Source organism: Fragaria vesca, linkage group LG7 (genome assembly GCF_000184155.1).
Source record: "Fragaria vesca subsp. vesca linkage group LG7, FraVesHawaii_1.0, whole genome shotgun sequence".
Lineage (NCBI taxonomy): Eukaryota > Viridiplantae > Streptophyta > Magnoliopsida > Rosales > Rosaceae > Fragaria > Fragaria vesca.
This window is the reverse complement of record NC_020497.1, coordinates 14906432-14925003: the sequence shown is the minus strand read 5'-3', so window position 1 is coordinate 14925003 and position 18572 is coordinate 14906432. Positions and strand designations below refer to the sequence as shown.

At 37.6% G+C, this 18572-nt stretch overlaps 4 protein-coding genes across 5 annotated transcripts; 3 read left to right on the top strand and 1 right to left on the bottom strand.

Moving 5' to 3' along the window:
• Nucleotides 1–199: 199 nt before the first annotated feature.
• On the top strand, nt 200–838 carry LOC101292648. Its single transcript, XM_004308730.1, has one exon. It carries the CDS (start codon nt 200–202, stop codon nt 836–838), a length of 639 nt encoding a protein of 212 aa, XP_004308778.1.
• Nucleotides 839–2658: 1820 nt separating this feature from the next.
• On the bottom strand, nt 2659–12036 carry LOC101292356 (ABC transporter G family member 24-like). Its single transcript, XM_004308729.1, has 16 exons — nt 11971–12036; nt 11366–11565; nt 8940–9083; nt 8630–8706; nt 8124–8396; nt 7957–8020; nt 7719–7865; nt 7502–7536; nt 7264–7337; nt 6024–6949; nt 5230–5526; nt 4630–5124; nt 3947–4095; nt 3413–3702; nt 3189–3322; nt 2659–3042 (listed from the first exon to the last, which is right to left on the bottom strand). Exons 1-16 carry the CDS (start codon nt 12034–12036, stop codon nt 2886–2888), a joined length of 3528 nt encoding a protein of 1175 aa, XP_004308777.1. The 3' UTR covers nt 2659–2885.
• An 855-nt stretch (nt 12037–12891) lies between these two features.
• Nucleotides 12892–13662, top strand: LOC101292070 (putative ribonuclease H protein At1g65750-like). Its single transcript, XM_004308728.1, has one exon. It carries the CDS (start codon nt 12892–12894, stop codon nt 13660–13662), a length of 771 nt encoding a protein of 256 aa, XP_004308776.1.
• Nucleotides 13663–14880: 1218 nt separating this feature from the next.
• Nucleotides 14881–18202, top strand: LOC101315180 (probable receptor-like protein kinase At5g15080-like). 2 transcript variants are annotated; one of them, XM_004307322.1, is made up of 5 exons: nt 14881–15196; nt 15782–16188; nt 16524–16784; nt 17212–17334; nt 17430–18202. In XM_004307322.1, the coding sequence occupies exons 2-5, from the start codon at nt 15814–15816 to the stop codon at nt 17961–17963; spliced, it is 1293 nt and encodes a 430-aa protein (XP_004307370.1). In that variant the 5' UTR covers nt 14881–15196; nt 15782–15813; the 3' UTR covers nt 17964–18202. The 2 variants fall into 2 exon arrangements, with proteins under 2 accessions (XP_004307370.1, XP_004307369.1); XM_004307321.1 differs by lacking the exon at nt 14881–15196 and having other exon boundaries at nt 15366–16188.
• The last annotated feature ends 370 nt before the right edge of the window (nt 18203–18572 follow it).

Genomic DNA, 18572 nt, shown 5'->3' with positions numbered 1-18572 from the left:
TCTTGTATAAGGAATTAAGGATAAGTATTAAGAATCCAATTCCTAAAAGGAAATGGATAGTTAATTACTTGGTCACTACTCTTCAGTTAATCCCAATCCCTGAGGGAGAAGGATATCAATCCAAGCTCATTTGCCTATAAATAAGTCAGAAACGGAAACCAGAGCCCTCACTCACTCGATCACTTCACTTGCAATCACAATGGAGAAAGGAAAGTTGATCCGTCTCGATGAAGGCTGGGCCTCCGTCGCCATAGACAGTCTCGATTCTTTTGGCAACGTTGAGGGCTACGACTTCTGGTTTCTCGATCAGTTGTTGCCACACTGCAACAAAATTCAGTTGACTCACATCGAGAACTCCACCAAAGGTGTCGACCTGACTCCGATCACCGACAAGCTGTGGAAGAACTTCTTCAAGAGAGACTTCGGTGACAGAGCTCTGGATGAGACAATGGAGAAGATGAAGATGAAGAAGGTGAGCTTCAGGTGGTCGGAGCTGTACCAAGCCAAGTCCAGGAGTTTGGAAACAAAGGAGAAAGAAGTGGGTGAGAGGTTGAAGAAGATGTACGAGAAAGAAGATGCTCGGAAACAAAGCCGACAAGTGAAGGTTCTGGACAAGGTTCCTCCAAGCAATACGAGAATTGGCGTCATCAACAAAGGGTTGAGCAAAGGGAGGAAAAGCAATCAAATGATGAACAAAATCAAGAAGCAGTATGAAAATAGTTTGGCGAAGAGGAATCTTGATTTTGTGAAGATGAAGAGAACTGCAGTTGCTGCCAGGTGTTCTGATCTCATCAAAGAGCCAAGAATGACTGTTCAAGCAATGAACGTCGATTTTTGAAGCATATTGATCAATCTTGGTGGCAGCTTGTAGAGTTGTAGTTATAGAATCTACGATAAACATTTGTTGTTGATTTCAAGAGATGAAAAGAAAAGCCGATCAAAACTGGTTCTTATTCATCTCTTTGTTTACGTATGTATAAATCCCTTCTGATTAATGAGACATAAAGTTACTTTTTGATGATAATTTGGTGTTTCATTTGGTGTTCTGATTGATAGTTATTCTTTCTGTTGATTATAAACTGACAGAGAATGAGGCTCTGTTGATTATTCTCCAGTTTAATTCTTGATCTTAATGCAATTGTGCGCCAATTAAAAAGTGAAGATTTGAAGAATGAATATTTGTATCATAACATCGAACCTATTGCTTATTACAATCTATTCAGATATAAACCCAATTGGGATGACTTGTGAGTCATGTTCTTGATTTATCATAAATTCATAATCTTGTTGCCAGGGCTGTAAAAAATTAGAGTTCATCCGAAATATAAAAATAAAGTGAAGAGTTATCAACATCACAAAGCGCTTTTAGGCAATGCTCCTTTACTTATGTACAGCCTTTTCTCAAAGCAATCCTACTTTTAATGTCTTTTCTCCTTTCTTGTAAGTTCTTTACATGTTCCTAATCTATGATGTAGTAGTGTTGTTCAGAAGCTTCATCATGAAGCTGAATCTAACATCAGGAGTGGTCTTGGGCTGAGGCCAAGTTGCTCTTTCAGGCAACAACATTTGATACATGTGCAATATCAGTCCTTCAATTCAAGCATCCATTTCCGGATGTAAGTAAGAATGCATGCTACATCATCTAAGCTTAAGCTTTTCTACTATGGATATCTATAGTCAAAGGGGTTAAGGTTATCAGTTACAAATTAAGTTGCCAGTCTAGATGGCAGCAGAATGTTAAAATCCAAAAAGCAAAGTTTTCGAAGCTCTGAGGTTGGTCTGTGGTGCTACGCTATCTTTCAGTGTAGCAGATGAATCCAAGAACACTTTACCAGTACTCTATGTGGCTGCAGAATCCAAAGCTCAGCTGCAACAGCAGCCTGAAGAAAACTAGGAGTCCTGACTAAGGGTACAAGCATAAGCTGCTAACTGATGCGCAACTGTGTTACCTCTTCGGCTAACATAAGAAACTCTCAAACACAATTGAGCAGTTCAGAACTTTGCAACTCATGATATCAGCATACAGAGGTGTTAGTACTGGAATGGGCTGCGAGTTGACGTTGAACCTCCATAGCATCAGTTTCCCCTACAACAGGTAGGAAACTATGCTCCGAAGCAAAAAGAACAGCTCGATAACAAGCTATTACCTCTTCCCTCTCTTGGAAGCTGATTATTCCGGCTTTTCCAAGCCTAGATTAGTTGTGTTTTAGGTTTCTTGTCCTTGCCTTCGGGCTCCATGTCATCAAAAAAAAAAAAACAAGCTATTACCTCTGCATGTTCTGGAGAAATTAATCCCATGTCCTCCAGCCAACATAGAACCAGTCTCATCCCTTATCACAAAACCAATACCACCATTTCGAGTCAGATGGCTATTGATTTTAACACACCTAACATTTGGAGGAGACCAGCGTACTACCCGAGTTCGACTAACCCTGGCATCAGTCCCAGTCTGCTTGAATGTTCCAGATTTGGTAATCATAACTGGTAAATGATTAGTGCTTACTTAGCAGTACTCGGTTTTACTTATCTCTTTAATTTAACTGTTTATTTGCAGAAATCCTGATTTAATTAGCTGAGGTGGTGGTTGGTCTCAGGTGGCTGACATAGGCAGCCTCCCCATGCATAACCAAGCAAATCCATACTCTTAGTCCAGATCATGACCCATGAAAAGAAGATACCGTAGAGGTCGCATTCTGTACAACTTCATCGGTTTTCTTTCATTTTTCCTGATATATCATTTACATATCTTCTTTGGTAATGTTAAAGTCAATACACTCCCTCAAAAAATCTAGGAATTCTTCTGTGTTTCTATGAGAATTCGAAGGCTAACATCACATCAAACACTTTCAACCGAGTGTGTGTGATGCTATTGTTGATTTCTGATGTCACTTCTTCTGAAATGTCACCATGCAGAGGAAAGCTATCACACGGCTAACGAACCCTGTGAAGACGAGAACTATTATACAAAGACTCCAGTCATTCAGATTGTAGCCATTTTTCAAAAGTGCTCCGCACCTAGTTATTAGCCATACTCCAGAATACCTGTAGCAAAAGGGAAATAGTTCATGGATGTTGAAATAATATATCAGAGAAACTCACCAAAATACAAGAATCTCATGAGCATGTTGCATCTTGATTGATGTTAACAGCTGGTTATATTCTCTAGGTAAACGGAACTTGTGCAGTACCTTTCAACATTTGCAATCACAAATGCTTCCAAAGCCCACTTAGGGTAGCATACATTTGCTAAAGCCTTGAGCATCTGACCATCATGTGGTCGTGTTGCTATGAGTGTCAAAACAACTGGAAGGAGAACCGATGACTGCAAGAATAACAGGTTTTCAGTAAAATATCTGAGTAATGTGCAAAACTGAATACTGAGCAACAGTCTTTTGAGTATTTCTTTACTTACTAGCTGGGCTGCACCTTGTTCGAAAAATATTGCTAATGCATACGCTATGCCAGTTACACAATACACAAGGCAAAGCAGAACAACATAATTATCTGCAAAGCTAGATCTTGGGTTGGTGAAGAAGTAGAACATGGAAAGATACACGAAAGGTTTGATCACTGTATTAAAATGGTCGACAGTATCCTTAGCAAGAAAATAAGCCAAGCTGCTCATCCCAGATGCGCTCTCTCTCCAATGCTGTAATCTATCTAGAGAAAAGGATCTCAAAGCCGCAATCTTACACAGTAGAGCTGAAATAAACAAGAAGACTCATGGTAAGAAAATGACTACTTAAAGAACATGCATAATTGAAGTCAAACTTGCATTAGCTATAAAATTTACTTATCAAAGCAAAAAATATATGAAATAGACCATGTAGGTATGCATCTTTCAGGTTGCATAAACATTAATACTATAATGTCTCTGAAGTATCAGCAACTTGGAGCATCTTGTGTCTAGTAATGAATAAAACACCTTACAGCTAATTGTACTTACAAACTGCAATGATGGTGTATGTGTAACCAAGTGCACCGAAGTCCTGATCGCTCGCTTTTGCAAGTGATCCTAAGCAGGCTCCAGCAAGTAATAAAATCAGATAATCAACTGCTTGTATCCGAGCTTCTCTAAGTCTCTGCTTACCAAGTCTGACATGACATGAATATAAAGAAGATCAAGAATGGGTAATTTAAAGAAGTGTACAAAAAAACATTTGGGTAATATCTAATACGTATTGCAATCTTCTCTCAAGGGGAGAACTCATAGTCATCCAATTTAAAGATATTTAGCAGCTTGGCAGACAAGATAAGGCATGTTTATAATGTTTCCAGATTATTGGTAAATGTCTTGGGAAGCATGCAAGTCAAGGACCTACTGTATACAACACATTGGATAAACCACTTTGGTTCTCAAATTAACAACTTGAAAGGAAAAATAAAAGTACAGCTTGCTTGAGTGGTTCAAAATGCTTAAACAGAACACTTGCAACTTCAGGAAATCAGGCTGCATTGAGAAAATTCATCTCATAACTTAATTATAAAGGTTGACTAGCTAAAAGTTTACTTCTGACAAGCATATCAGATGTACACGATACCATATATGATTTCCATTATAAAGGTGAGGCAATTATCTGATAAATATGCAATATTTAAATTCACCTCAAAACTACTGATCATGTTTACCTTCCGAGGAAGTATCTGTATTGCTGAAATACACCTGGAGTTCTCCGGTTAGACATATCCTTAGATTTCAAGAAATTAAGACGTATCTTATCACGATGCAGATCCACATTAGTTTTTACATCTTGCCATAACTCTCCAGCAAAAGATTGTTCCTCTATCTGAGCATCAGCAGGATTTGTTTCATGAACTAAATTTTCATCCATTGAGGGCAATGAAAGTTGAGCAGCACTCGGCCTCATATCAGGGGGTACCGAGTACCCATTATAAAGCATCCATCTGAGGGGAAGATCTTTATAAATCACTCCTGAACTCCTTTCTGTTGTCACCATACCCTCCAAAATATCAATGTAGTGGTCTGGAGGGTTAATGCGGTCTGGGACATTGATCCCAATGCTTGAAAAGTATTCTTCTACTTGCTTTGCCGATCCATGATAGACAGTTAAACCACCTTTTGCCAGGAGTACTAACTCATCAAACATCTTGAACAAGGCATAGCTGAAGGGGAAATGTTATGTGTTAGTGATTAACTAGTACTACTAATTCTTGAAATAAAAATTAAAATAAACAATTAGATGTTTACTCCTTGATTTGGAAGGTTACCTAGGTTGGTGAACCACCATGCAGATGTTTACTCCTTCAAGAGCTTCCCGTCGAAGTGCTCTAAGAAGTAGCTGAGAAGACGCACTGTCCAGACCAGATGTAGGTTCATCCAAAATCAAAAGTGAAGGTTCCATAACCATTTCCAAACCAACATTTACACGTTTCCTCTGGCCTCCAGAGATCCCTCGTTTCTCTACAGTTCCAACCAAGGAATCACGTACTGTCTGGAGCCCTAGGGACTCAATAGCTCTTTCAACCACCAGAACTTTATCTGGTTTTGATAAGTCCGCTGATAACCTTCAGAATAAGATGGTAGCAGCAGTCAGTACAGTATCATTGAAAAAATTATCAAAAATGCATTAGTGACCCATAAGACATTGACCTTCTTTTCATTTAAGCTTCTTTCGAAATCCTAAATAGAAAAGGGTAATGAGGCAACCAACCGAAATTCAAATTCAGAATATTTTGAAAAGTTTGAAAAGAATGACTATTCCAAAGCAATAGGACAACTATGCTTTTTTGTGGTTTATTAGCTTTGATTTGTGAATTATAAATTTACAACATAGCAAGTCCAGGACATAATCATATACATCAGCATATTCCCAGTAAAACCAAAGTTCCAAATTATAGTAACTGTGGGTTTGGGGCTGATGTGAACCACTGCTTCATAGAAAACCTCTCGGTATCAGGTTGATACAAAACTATTACAATAAAGTTTCAAATAATGCGAAGATATAAGCATGGAAGATACCAGCTATTGGAAAGAAATAAGCAAAGAGCTGAATCTGGCATACCTGCACTTTGCACTGAACCACAGATTCTCTTCCACAGTCAAGTTTCCATGCACAATATCATCTTGTGGCACAAAACCTATGATTTTCTTATATGAATGGATTGAGACATTCCTCCCATTTACAAGAATTAAACCAGTCATATTGCATCCAATCGCTTTTCCAGCCAGGGCAGAAAGAAAAGTAGTTTTTCCAGCTCCTGACGGACCCATGACTGCAGTGATGCGGCCAGGCTTTATTTTACCAGTTACACACCTCAACAAATGCTTGTTTTTCGATTTCAAAGTAAGTGTAAGGTCCTTGAAAGAAATCTCAATTAGAGGCCTTTTCCGTACTTCGTTGTTAGTAGCCATTTTAACCACCCCAGAGAAGGTAAGGTCCTTGTAATCTTGCTGCTGAGCCTTCTCTTTCTCAATCTGAGCATAAGCATAATTGAAGATTTGTGTATGAGTATGTATCTGCTTTCCTTTTGGCACATTTCCTACATTTGTGTCTTCACCTCCAATGCTGAAACCTTTAAAATTCTCCGGGTCATCTTCAATTTTACGCATAATCTGCATGAGCTCACTAGGTTCCTTTTTCTTTGCCTTTGGTGGCACAGATGTAGATGGTGATACATTTGATCTACTTTGATGTGGAGGAGTAGGCAGATCATCATCCATGTCTGGTTTTGGCTCATTTAAAATCTTAAGTTTCTCAGGATCTTGAGTGTCCTTTTTCCGAGAAAATGTGCGTGATAAATGAGCTTGTAACCCACTTGCATGCTTCTTAGCAGCATCTTTTGCACCTTTCCATCTTTGGCGTGCTTTTGCCATTTCCCTTGCACTTTTGGCTGCTTTCTCCCGAGATTTGGCTAGTCTTCTCCCCCTAGTGATGAGTACTTGGTCAGAACAATTGTAAATAATGAGCAGCAGAGTGATCAAAGCTGCCTGCAAAAAAATTGGTGGCCATAGATCTCAGATTTTGTCTTTGGTGCTTAAATTCACATATGCCAACTCCCAAGCTATAAGTATGCTTCCTCAAGTATACTACATGATTGAGAAGTGTAAAAAACAATAAAGCAATGCAAGTAAGATGTAAAAAAAGATCATATTTTTAAAAGACTTTTGAACTTTTGTTTCTTCTCTTCAGAAAACTTAGCTTACTATAGGCAGTGTGCCTTCTATATGAATATTCAATCATGTGGGTCTACGGAGCCTGCTGATGTCAAGTTTTTTGTTTCTGAAGTGAAGTGCAAACTTACAATAAGCATGATCCCATATGCATGAATATTTTGATTTGCAGTGTTTGCATCACAGGAAGTCAACTTGAAACAACCTGCAACATAACAAGCATAAATTAATGAAGGTCTGCTATGCAGAATGGAATACTACAGAAATGCAAGTAAAAATTCCAGGTGGGACAAAATGTAATGAACAGCATGAAACATAGGGACATACAGTATGAAACTTGTTCAAAGTATAAACTAACATGAAACTTACGTTTCTCATCTGTAGAACCCTTCCGGCAGTAATGTCTGCAATTGCATTAAAAGTAAAAGGATTTAATCACTTGGAACACAAAAATTAATTTATCAATTCAAATTTGTTATATCATAGAAAAGCATAATGTCAAAGCATCACACAGAAGTATTAGTAGATCACAACTCACTAAACAGTGAACAAGTTTGATAAATGATGCAGGGATGAAACTTAATACCCACTACTGCAGGGAATTCTTTTCACTGTGGTTGGACAATATGATCCAGCTGAACAGAATAATTCTCCACTACTAACAACATCAGCCCATATATTTGCTCCTCCACAAGTATGGTTTGGTTGCCCAGGGGGTAGCTGGTAAATGTATCTGCGGAAGCATATCAAAGTATTTATTTTAACACCTTATAGGCTATTGAACACCATAAACAGTGATTGCTAAAGCTGGAAACTGAACTTACGGTTCACAAATACCGGTTGCTCTGTTCAGGGTTGCCATGGGACAGTAAGAACCCGAAGGGCAAGCTTCAAGAGCATGATATAAAGGAATAATCAGATACATCACATTAGAAGCAAGAGATATCCAAAGAGTTTCAATCATTAAGAGATTTAGTATTCGATAACTTACGTATCATGCAGGTGAGACCATGTGGACAAAAGAAACCCTCACAACAAGGCTGGCAGTTCTGAGTTCTGGGAGGCATGTCCTGTGCATTTTTGAGGTCAACCTGCTGATCTTGGCCCACACTACATGCCCATCCTGGCTCACATCCAGAAACCCAAGAGGTTAAATTACAGTTCTGGTTGGGTCTCAAGTAATTTGCACTCTCAGCCTTTACAAAGAAATTGTTGAAATAGAATTTCATCTCTGCTGCTGTACACAATCGCCGCGTAATATCTCCTATTGAAACAATAAAATTCACCAGTAAAGAGACATTATAAGCGACACAAATTCACAAGTACATTGCTAAGTAATCAAGCCTTTCTGACCAATCTAACAAATGAAGAAGCATGATAACATCTATATATGATTGCCAAGATAAACACAATCCTTAAAAGTTCAGAACTTTTCCATTCTCCACATCACTAAAGAACCAGACAGAGCAACATTTATGATTACAAATACTTTCATACCTTTAGTCTTTTGAATGCATGAAGTTAAGAAATCCAAATTGTTTGAAAAATTAAATGCCTGGTTCCAATCAGCTTCCCTGAAACAACCAATTGGCCACCAAAATCAATCCACATTCATACTTAAACAACATATCTACCAATTTAAACTATCCCAATAGCCTAGTCCAGCAGTTGTAAGCAGTGAAATCATAGAACTAATATGCATTGAGTTCTCACACCAATTGGGCCAATTCTACATCAATCGAAGTTATCTACTTTACTTTCTTTCAAGCATTGTATCAAACAGATAGCCAAGTTCAACTATACTTACGGGTCTTTCACACAGAAGCTTGAACGATTGCTAATCTCCCCACTGAGAACTGCTGTAACATTTGAGATTCTTCCATACACAATCTGAGTGATCAATGGAAGAACTGCAGGGTTGTCAATTCCATCATAGTCATCCACATCTTGGCTGTGAACAAAGTGAACCAAGCTCAAAGCTAAGAAACCCAGTAAAACCAATGAGATAAAGCTTGAAGCTTTGAGCTTCAAGAAGCTCATTTTGGATGGCTGAGACTAATGGGTTGTGGAATCTGGAGTAGATTCAATGTGGGAGTTGGACATTGTAGTGGGATTTGTTTCTTGGTTTCTGAAAGAAAGAATGAGAGAGACAAAGCATGTGGCTTTTTGGGTTTCAGAGTCAAATGAAAAGACAGATCCTAAAAACAACGTGGGTGAGACAACAGAGAAGTAAACAAAAACCACGTCGGAACTACTACTTCTACTGCTGCTTTTGCTTAATGCCGGTTCTCAGACATGTCTTGTTTTGTTGTCTGTCTGAAAACTTGAATAGGAAAAAAAATATTCGAAGAAGAAAATCTGATATCTTTTGCCATTTGGGGGGCAAAGGCGTGTCACACAATAAACTAGTATAACAAAACCCTACAAAATGATGGACAATCATTGTTAATTAAGCTTGTGTGTATGTTACTTCACTATGCGTGTTTCATTCAAGGACTTTGAAAGTTTGAATGATTCATCAAGGTTTCAGGTTAGAATTTTTGGATATTGAATCACACTCGTGATTGATCATGTATGCAACTTTTATTTTCTTTTGGAGCCGAATTAAAATGTAATCAAGAGGGAGTACGTTGATCTAGAGTTCGAGTTCGATGGATGAACAACTCCGTTGTAATTGAAAAGAATGTGAGCAATGTTAACATCATGAGAAGAAGTGAAGAAACCCCTACTAGCTAGGTTTGGTTATCATAGACGAATTCGTCAAGTACGTGAAGCAAAATGGCATAATCAGGAGGAGGGATCAGGAGTCATTAGTTTCTTTAACAAAGAAAATATATCGTAACGGGAGACATGAGTGAGCTCATAAGGTAAATTTTATTTTAATTTTAACTATAATAATTGTACAGGGCCCTTCCAATGAGGGATCCCTATTTTAAGTCATTTATAGGGATAGAGCATTACACCAACTTCCCGATTATAATTTTACATCTCCACCGTTCATATCTTAGGTCTATATGAGTAGATCACCTCTATAAAATTTCATATGATCTGGTGATCGTTAAGGCTTTCAAAAGTTCAATTTAGTTTTTATGACCTTCAACGGTTTTAGTTTGACATAAACTGGACCGTTCAAGATCATTAAAACTAAATCAAACTTTTGAAAGCCTTAACGATCACCAAATCATATGAAATTTTGTAGAGGTGATCTACTCATATAGACCTAAGATATGAACGGTAGAGATGTAAAAATTCAATTAGGAAGTGGTGTAATGCCCTATCCCTAGAAAATAGCCAAAAATAGGGATCCCTCAATAGAAGAGGGCTGAATAATTATAACTAATAAAGAAAGTAATTACAAGGCCATTATTATAAAACCCTAAAACAAAAGTAACCTCTCTCACTATTCCTTCTAATGCCGCCAATGACATAACCCATAAACCGCCATCGCCGATTGACCAAGAAATTGATCTGTGATTTTGTATTTGTAGGGATGAGACAACCCCTTTCTTCTTCGACGAGGGCCTCGTAAGTTCCCAACTGCATGCATGATCGGAATTGCCATGTTTGTTTGGTGTCTAGCTAGTATTCTATACATGTAGTGGTTTTGATTGGTTACTGTACAGTTGTTGATAATTTTGCTTAGTTTGAATTAGAAGAGATTCAAAGAAAACCTTTTTTAGTTACATAAAATCAATTTGAATGACTAGCTTGTTTCGTAATAACATTATTTCTGATGTGTGCTTAATGAATGGAACCAGATTTATGTCAAACACATGTACTATATATCGTAGATATTAGTTGATTGCTACATATATAGCGTACTTAGCTAAGGTGTTTAGGTGTTGTGGATTTGTTTTCACTGGGCATGATTGATCGTGGAGTTTGTTTCGTTTAAGTTTAATATATAGTAGCTTTTCGATTTTAGACTCTCGAATAGGAGAGCTTGATAAAAGTTTGATAGGTACTTTCTTTAGCAGATTTGGTTTTCGAGAGATAAAATCGAATACGGGATTATTGTAAAGTTTAGGGCTTAGCTTAATTTGGTCACAAAGAGAATGTTATTCTAGAATTTGTTTGAATCATTTTTCTTCTCAGAGTTTCTTATGTTTGTGTTCTTTTTCCTTTGTTTTTCGACTCTACATGTTAATTTGTGGTGTAATAGTTGATTAGTATTAAGCAAATAAGCAAGAGCATGTAGTCAACGTATGCATATTATAGGAAGAAGTTGTGTACAGATGAAACTGCAGTGATATACTTGATGTCCCATGTTCTTTACATATTGGCATTTTCAGCGTAGGCGCGGTAGCTGGAGTAGCCTTGTCTTCAACAGGACTCCTTGCAAGCGCTGTTAAGAAATCTATGTCCTTCGACCATAATACGTCCTCACAGAAATTGACGACGACGAATGATGCTCTTACATTCTGCAAAGCATTCTGCAAAGAAGTGAAGAACACGTTTCAAGACGAAAGAAAAAAGTATGAATTGTTTCTTGATGTCATGAGGAATTACAAGGCTCAAAGGTAGCACTAGCTAGACCAGTGAACTTTTCCCTAAATAGCTTGGTGATTTAGCTGCTGATTTATCTTTGCTAATACATTACCATCTATTTCAGAGTTGACAGGAGAAATGTCATTGCAGTAGTAGAGGATTTGTTTAAAGGGCATCCCAAGTTAATTTCGGGGTTTAAACCTTCTTGTCAAAGGGTTATAAGAAAACTCTTGAGGCTGCTGTGGATCCCAAAGTGACGGTTCAGTTCGAAGCTGCAATCAGTTTTGTAATGAAGATCAAGGTGATCAATCTTTTTTTTTTTTTCTCTTTCACTAATGTTTATTACTTACCTTTTTATGAGGGTATGTCTGTCTTGCAGAATCGTTTCCAACATGATAAGCAGGTATACAAATCATTCTTAGACATACTGAATGCGTATCGAAAAAAGCGCAAGAAGATTAGAGAGGTTTACCTGGAGGTAAATTTGATTGCTTAATGTCTCCGAGTCATTGTCCTCTTCTTTTTTACACTCAGAAAATATTCATTCCCCGGTTCTTAGTAGTTTATGTGAACTTTCAGGTTGCTTCTCTATTTCATGACCAACCAGATCTGCTGAGAGAGTTCAAAACATATTTACCAAACATTTTGCCACCGTCTTCAACACAGAACGAGCATCAGCGGAGTTCTGCTTCAACCAAAGGACTCAGGACATCGTTTAGTACAATGATACTTAGTAGGTTGTGATGTTTTTATTTACAATGGTTGTGAAGTTTAACTTAAACCTATATACTGTACGTATTCTCTGGTTTTGAGACGAAATTTATGACTTGTAAGTTCTTATAAAATTTTCATGTTGGATCATATATATTTGTAATTTCAATTCTTGTTATCATCACTCCAAAGCATCTACTCCTTTTGTGACCGGAAGATCACAAATAACCGGATGTTCATCACTAGCTAGCTCCAAATCAAAACACATGCATATGATGAATTGATGATTGAAATGTAATTCGTTCTCATTTCAAAAGACATATTTTTTATGGTAAAAAGAAAAAGAAACTAGGGTAAGTTAGGGTTATTAAGGAGAGGGAACAGTGAGTTAGCTAGGGTTTTTAAGAACGTTTAGGATCAGTTTACTACAAGAAAAGGAAAATGCAAAGAAGCAAGGAAACAATACAAACTGTTCTTTATTCATCCATAACCTAAGGGTACCAAAGAGAGATGGTTCTATTCCTTTACCAGCTAATTTTCAGAGTTTTGAAGACTGGCTTATGCGTATATTTCAAAATGAAGATATTGTAACCACTAAAAATTGCTTAATCATTTGTTGGCAAATTTGGAAAGCTCGAAACAATGTTATTTTCCGATCTGTCAACTTTGCTCCTGCTGATTTTGTTCATGCTTCTGCTGCGGTTGGCGCTTCTTATAGAGCTTTCAACCTTGCCACTGAAAGAAGCCCTAGGAACTATCCAGACTTGATCAAGTGGCACCCTCCTCCTAATGGGGTGGTGAAACTTAATTTTGATGGCTCGGTGTCATCTAATGATGGTGGTGCGGCTAGTTTCGTCATCAGAGATCACAACGGCATTCTTGTTGCTGGTTCTAGGAATCTTGGAAATGTCTCTGTCCCTGTTGCAGAATCCGCTGCCCTCAAGGATGGTCTGCAAGCTGTTAAACGCTTTAATTACTTAAAGATTCAGATGGAAGGAGATGCGGCCCTAATTATCAACTATGTTCAAGGAAAGTGTGACATCCCATGGCGCATCATATCTTTTATCAAAGAGATTGCCCACCTTTCTGACAGCTTCGAAAGCATTGCTTTTGCCCACATCTACAGGGAGGCCAACTTCTTAGCTGATGTTGTTGCTTCTTGTGGACATGGACTCTCTAATCCGAAGATGTGGCTGAATAGACTCTCTAGTTCTTATTTGTCAGCTTATCGGTTGAATTCTATTAGTTTAAGGCACCCCAAGAGGTGTTTCGTTGTAATTTTCTTTTACAAGAACAGAGAGATATATGGCTTGAGTACTGGAAGAAAGTAGATTTATTTTGTTTCAATATAACACATACTTGACGATCAAGAATGTAATCAAAGTTGAATTTAACAAAGCAATCTCTGAAAAGTTCAAGAACGTACCTAGAGAAACATACATCTCTAGAAACTAATGAGGAGAAGCAGGACTTTCCTAAAGATAAAATATTCATCAGATGATAGCTGGACCAATATTGTATACGTACATTGCTGATTTTATTAGAATTAAGATAATTGATGCACACGAAGTTGTAGATTATATAGTATTTGCTATTTTTCGTCAACTATAGAAGAGTAGTATTATATTGCTGCTGCTGTGAGGGATGATTGAGAATATTAAACTAGAATCTGGTTTAGGTGGCAGGCATATATAACATAGGCTCAGAATAATCCCTCTGCATCAGAGATACCATATGAGTGTGACAGACCCACCTCAGGGTTCTTAAGTACGACAATTCTCTCCACAGTGATCTAAAGTCTAAACCTTGCGATGGTGCGTTTACCCTGAAGAATCGTCATATCCGGTAGGCTACACAAAATTAAACTGAGTTACTAAAATTGGTTAAATCACTGTAATTGAACAGACAAACATAACGTTTGATGGAAATTTGAATACTTCAATCAAGTTTCACTATGTTTAATCTATGTTGTTAGGGGATGACAAAAGCATGATCCATTAGCCATTAGGTTCTAATCTATGTTTCATACATACATGCTACATATGAACACTGCTAGAAGTGGACAGAGAAGCATATCATCTTCCATGTTATTATCTACGTTCCCCGGCGAATAAAACATGTATATTATACCCAGTATTATTCGGGTAGAAACATAATCTCTTATTTATAATTAAGAAGGCTGTGAATTAGACCAGTCGTAATATTTGAGTTGTTATCCGAGAAAAACAAAAAAACATGTATATTATTCCTGCATGCAACGTATACCTTCGCCGGTGAAAGTACATTATTTCTGTAGGTTATGGGATTTGTAGGGTACCCAACAGAATCAGACAAGTAGGGAGGAGAGTGGTCTCCAACTCGCAACAACCTTTTGAAAAAAATTGTAAACCCATTAAATAAAACCAACACCTAGATTGCCACTTCGCAGATGGTGACTCGTTCTGGTTTTGCCTTACCTTCAGGACTCCTTCTCCTGTCTCTCTCTTTTCACCTTTTTCTTTCTTTTAAACAAAGCTAGCTACTACCAATATCCATCCAACCTCCTCACTCGTTTATTCGCTTTCATCAACCTCCCTTAATTCATATTTTGGGTCATCTCTCTCTCTTTTTCTTTTTCTTTTTAATTTGTCTCTTTTTTTTTCCTCTTTTTTCCAATGGGGTTCTTAGTTGGTGAGCTAGACCCCAGCTGCCTGTATTGACTTGCCTTAGATCATGGAAAGCTCGTTGTTTTCTGGAAGGCTCTTAGACCTCTTTACATGATTTCAGGGCTCTTTTCAGAATTTACACCAGAATTCATATCATCCCAAGGTTTGCCAAACCAGTCCTCCAATGCTATGCTCCATTGGAGTTGAGCATATGTGAAAGGTGAGTTATGTTAAATTGTCTGCTGTAAAGCTCTGTTTCTGATAGATATATGAGTTTTCTTGCTTGTTCTCCACTTGGTGTTCTTACAATTTAAAGTTAGAGAATTTGAGATGTCATGATTACTGTTGGTGAGGATTCAATTGAAATGGGATTCTGGCTTTTAGAAAATTTTGATACTTCCCCAAATAAATTGACCGATTAACCCTTGAATTGTAGGCTTTTTTTTTCCTTTGTATTATGGTGCCTAACTGTTTGGAGAAAGAGTTACTTGATCATCAAGGTCAAAGGGGTTTTTGTTTCTAGCATGTCAGATGAAAATCTAGGTTGACTTAGGTACCCAATTTGATATTTGGACTATTTGATAAGTGTGTCCATCAAATAGTCAAATTCAAGTTTTCTTGATTATCTTTGGAAGGTGGAAGTTTCCAATGTAAAAGATATCATTTGTATGTGTTTATGATGAAATAACCGGATCATTTAGATTGCTAATTTGGGATACAGAGATGTGGATTTCATTATTATTCAAAAGCATACTTCTTGACCTTGAAATACTTAATTAGTTAATTATGTGTTTATATGTTGTAGAATCAAGCAAAGAAATCAGCATTCTGCAGACAATGAAGTGTTTTTATTTCAACAGCAAAGAGAAAAATGATGAACCAAAGACTACCAAGTGTCCTTCTGGTCATTCCACTTCCTCTTTCTTTTCGCTTGATCGTGATCCTAGAAGATCAGAGTTTAATTCCCAGGATGTCTCGGAATTTAGCACAACATCCTCTGTCAAGTCATTTGCAGTAATGTCTCAAAGACACAGCAACCTAAGCGAATTCACATGCGCGGAGCTGAAAGCAGCAACAAAGAATTTTAGTCTCTCCCTCATGCTTGGAGAGGGCGGGTTTGGTGGTGTGTATAGGGGTGTCATCAAGAGTGCACAAGATCCACATAAGAAAATAGACATCGCTGTTAAACAACTGAGTAAAAGGGGATTGCAGGCAAGTGTTCTTCTTCTATATACGTTGAAAAATAATGTCATTGGAACAAGTGTTCTGCATTGTGGTAAACGTTATAGGTGGATTAATCATGTTAACAAGATGATTCATTATTTCAAAAGACTCCAAAAGTTCACATAAAATGAGGAAGTTTTGATATCATCCTTGCATGAGATACATAAATCTCAAACTTCAAAAATACTGACTTTAGATAAATTCCATCCTTGTCTTAATCATTATGGTTCTGATGGTGTGAAAGCTATTTGGAATCAATTGGAACTTTTAATTGAAAGATTTTCTTTAGAGGTTTGATATATCTAGTGGTTTTTCTGTAACAGGGCCATAAAGAATGGGTGACTGAAGTTAATGTTTTAGGGATTGTTGAGCATCAAAATCTTGTCAAATTACTGGGCTACTGTGCTGAGGATGATGAAAGAGGGATCCAGAGGCTCCTGATATATGAATACATGCCCAACAGGAGTGTACAAGATCACTTATCAAGCCGATTTCAGATTGCACTCCCTTGGGTCACAAGGGTCAAAATAGCACAGGATGCTGCTCGCGGATTAGCATACCTCCACGAAGAAATGGAATTTCAGGTACTTTAAATAGTTAATATCAGTTGTCGTATTATCTAGAACATACAAATTAGTAGGAAATGAAAAAGTTCTTATCTTCGGTAAGGTAAAGCATTTGACAGCATCGATTCATTGCCTAAAACCAATGCCAGAGCAACTAGCTGCTTTAGGGAGCTCGAAAATAGTAAATGTGATAAAAAATTGCAAGTGGAAAAGGGCTTTAACGAATGCTCAACTAAACTACAGAGAAGTTAAGATTTTGGCTAAGGATGATATAGTGTCATCTGTCGATAACTCTTCTTCATGACCCCTGTGCAATAAATCCTAGTGGTGATCATGTCTTTGCGTTCAGTAGCTTTTCCAGATGATTTCCCCTTGGATATTAGTGTCCAATGTACTTCCACTGATTTACCTTGTTACAAAAAAAAAATGACTATTCCTGGCACAGATTATCTTTAGGGATTTTAAGTCTTCGAACATACTTTTGGATGAACATTGGAACGCAAAGTTATCAGACTTTGGATTAGCTAGGCTGGGGCCTTCAGATGGAGTGAGCCACGTCTCTACTGCGGTATGTTCACTTATACACAAGATTATATTACATATAACACCTTAGAATATTCTCATATTAGTATTAATCAAACATGACATATTGGCATTATACAGGTTGTTGGAACAGTTGGATATGCAGCTCCGGAATATATTCAGACAGGACATCTCACATCGAAAAGTGATGTGTGGAGCTATGGCATTTTCCTTTATGAACTCATCACAGGAAGGCGGCCTGTAGACCGGAACCGCCCCAAGAATGAGCAAAAGCTCTTGGAATGGGTGAGAGCACATATGTCTGCAGATTTAAAGAAGTTTCAGCTTATCATGGATCCAAGGCTTGAAGGGAAGTATTCCCTCAAGGCTGCACAAAAGCTAGCAGCTGTGGCCAACCGGTGCTTGGTGAGACAGCCAAAATCACGTCCTAAAATGAGTGAAGTACTGGAGATGATAAACAGAATTGTGGAGACGACAACAGATATGGGAAGCCCTCAACAACTCCCTTCAGAGAGTGTGGACTACTCCAAAAATGAATTTTTGACAGGATCTAAAAGGGAGATTTTGAGAAGGAAGTTTGTGGATCCACTTATTGGAGAAAAAGGTTGCTTGAATTTGCAAATATGGAGACCCAAGATTGTGAAGACATGTTAACAGAAGCACAAAGGGATCAGTATGGTATACCTGTTTTGGTTGTCAAGGGATAAGCTGGCTCCTTTAGCAATGATTCCCCTTTTATAGATTGTAAATGGAAGTTGAATACTTGTTGGCCTCTTGAAGCAAAAACGCTGGAGGCTCCCATGGGAGTTTTAGATTAAAGATAATATATTAGATCAAGTCATCAAACTTATAGGTTGCTCTATTACATCACAAATGTAACCTCTCTTCCTACCAAATATATATATTCTAAATTCTCATGAAGTATCCAAAGTATCATTTTATTACAGTACTTTTTACTTGTTACCTTCTCAATTTATCTACGTGAACGTCGATTGAATTTAGTCTTAACATGTTCATCCAAGTTTAACTCAACTAGTATTTGTTGACATTTGTCTTCAACAAATTTTGAGTTCCCTTATAAAAATGGAAGAGGAAATCAGTTAAAAAAAAGAAAAAAGAAAAAAAAGGAAAACACTGAACAAGCCATCATCACTGAAATAAGGGGAAAACAAGAAAAGGAAAGCAGAATTCTGTTCCTAGTTGATGAAGGATTTATCTGACTAGGATTATATTTCCTGATTCATAAAGCCCTGATAGGGAGTT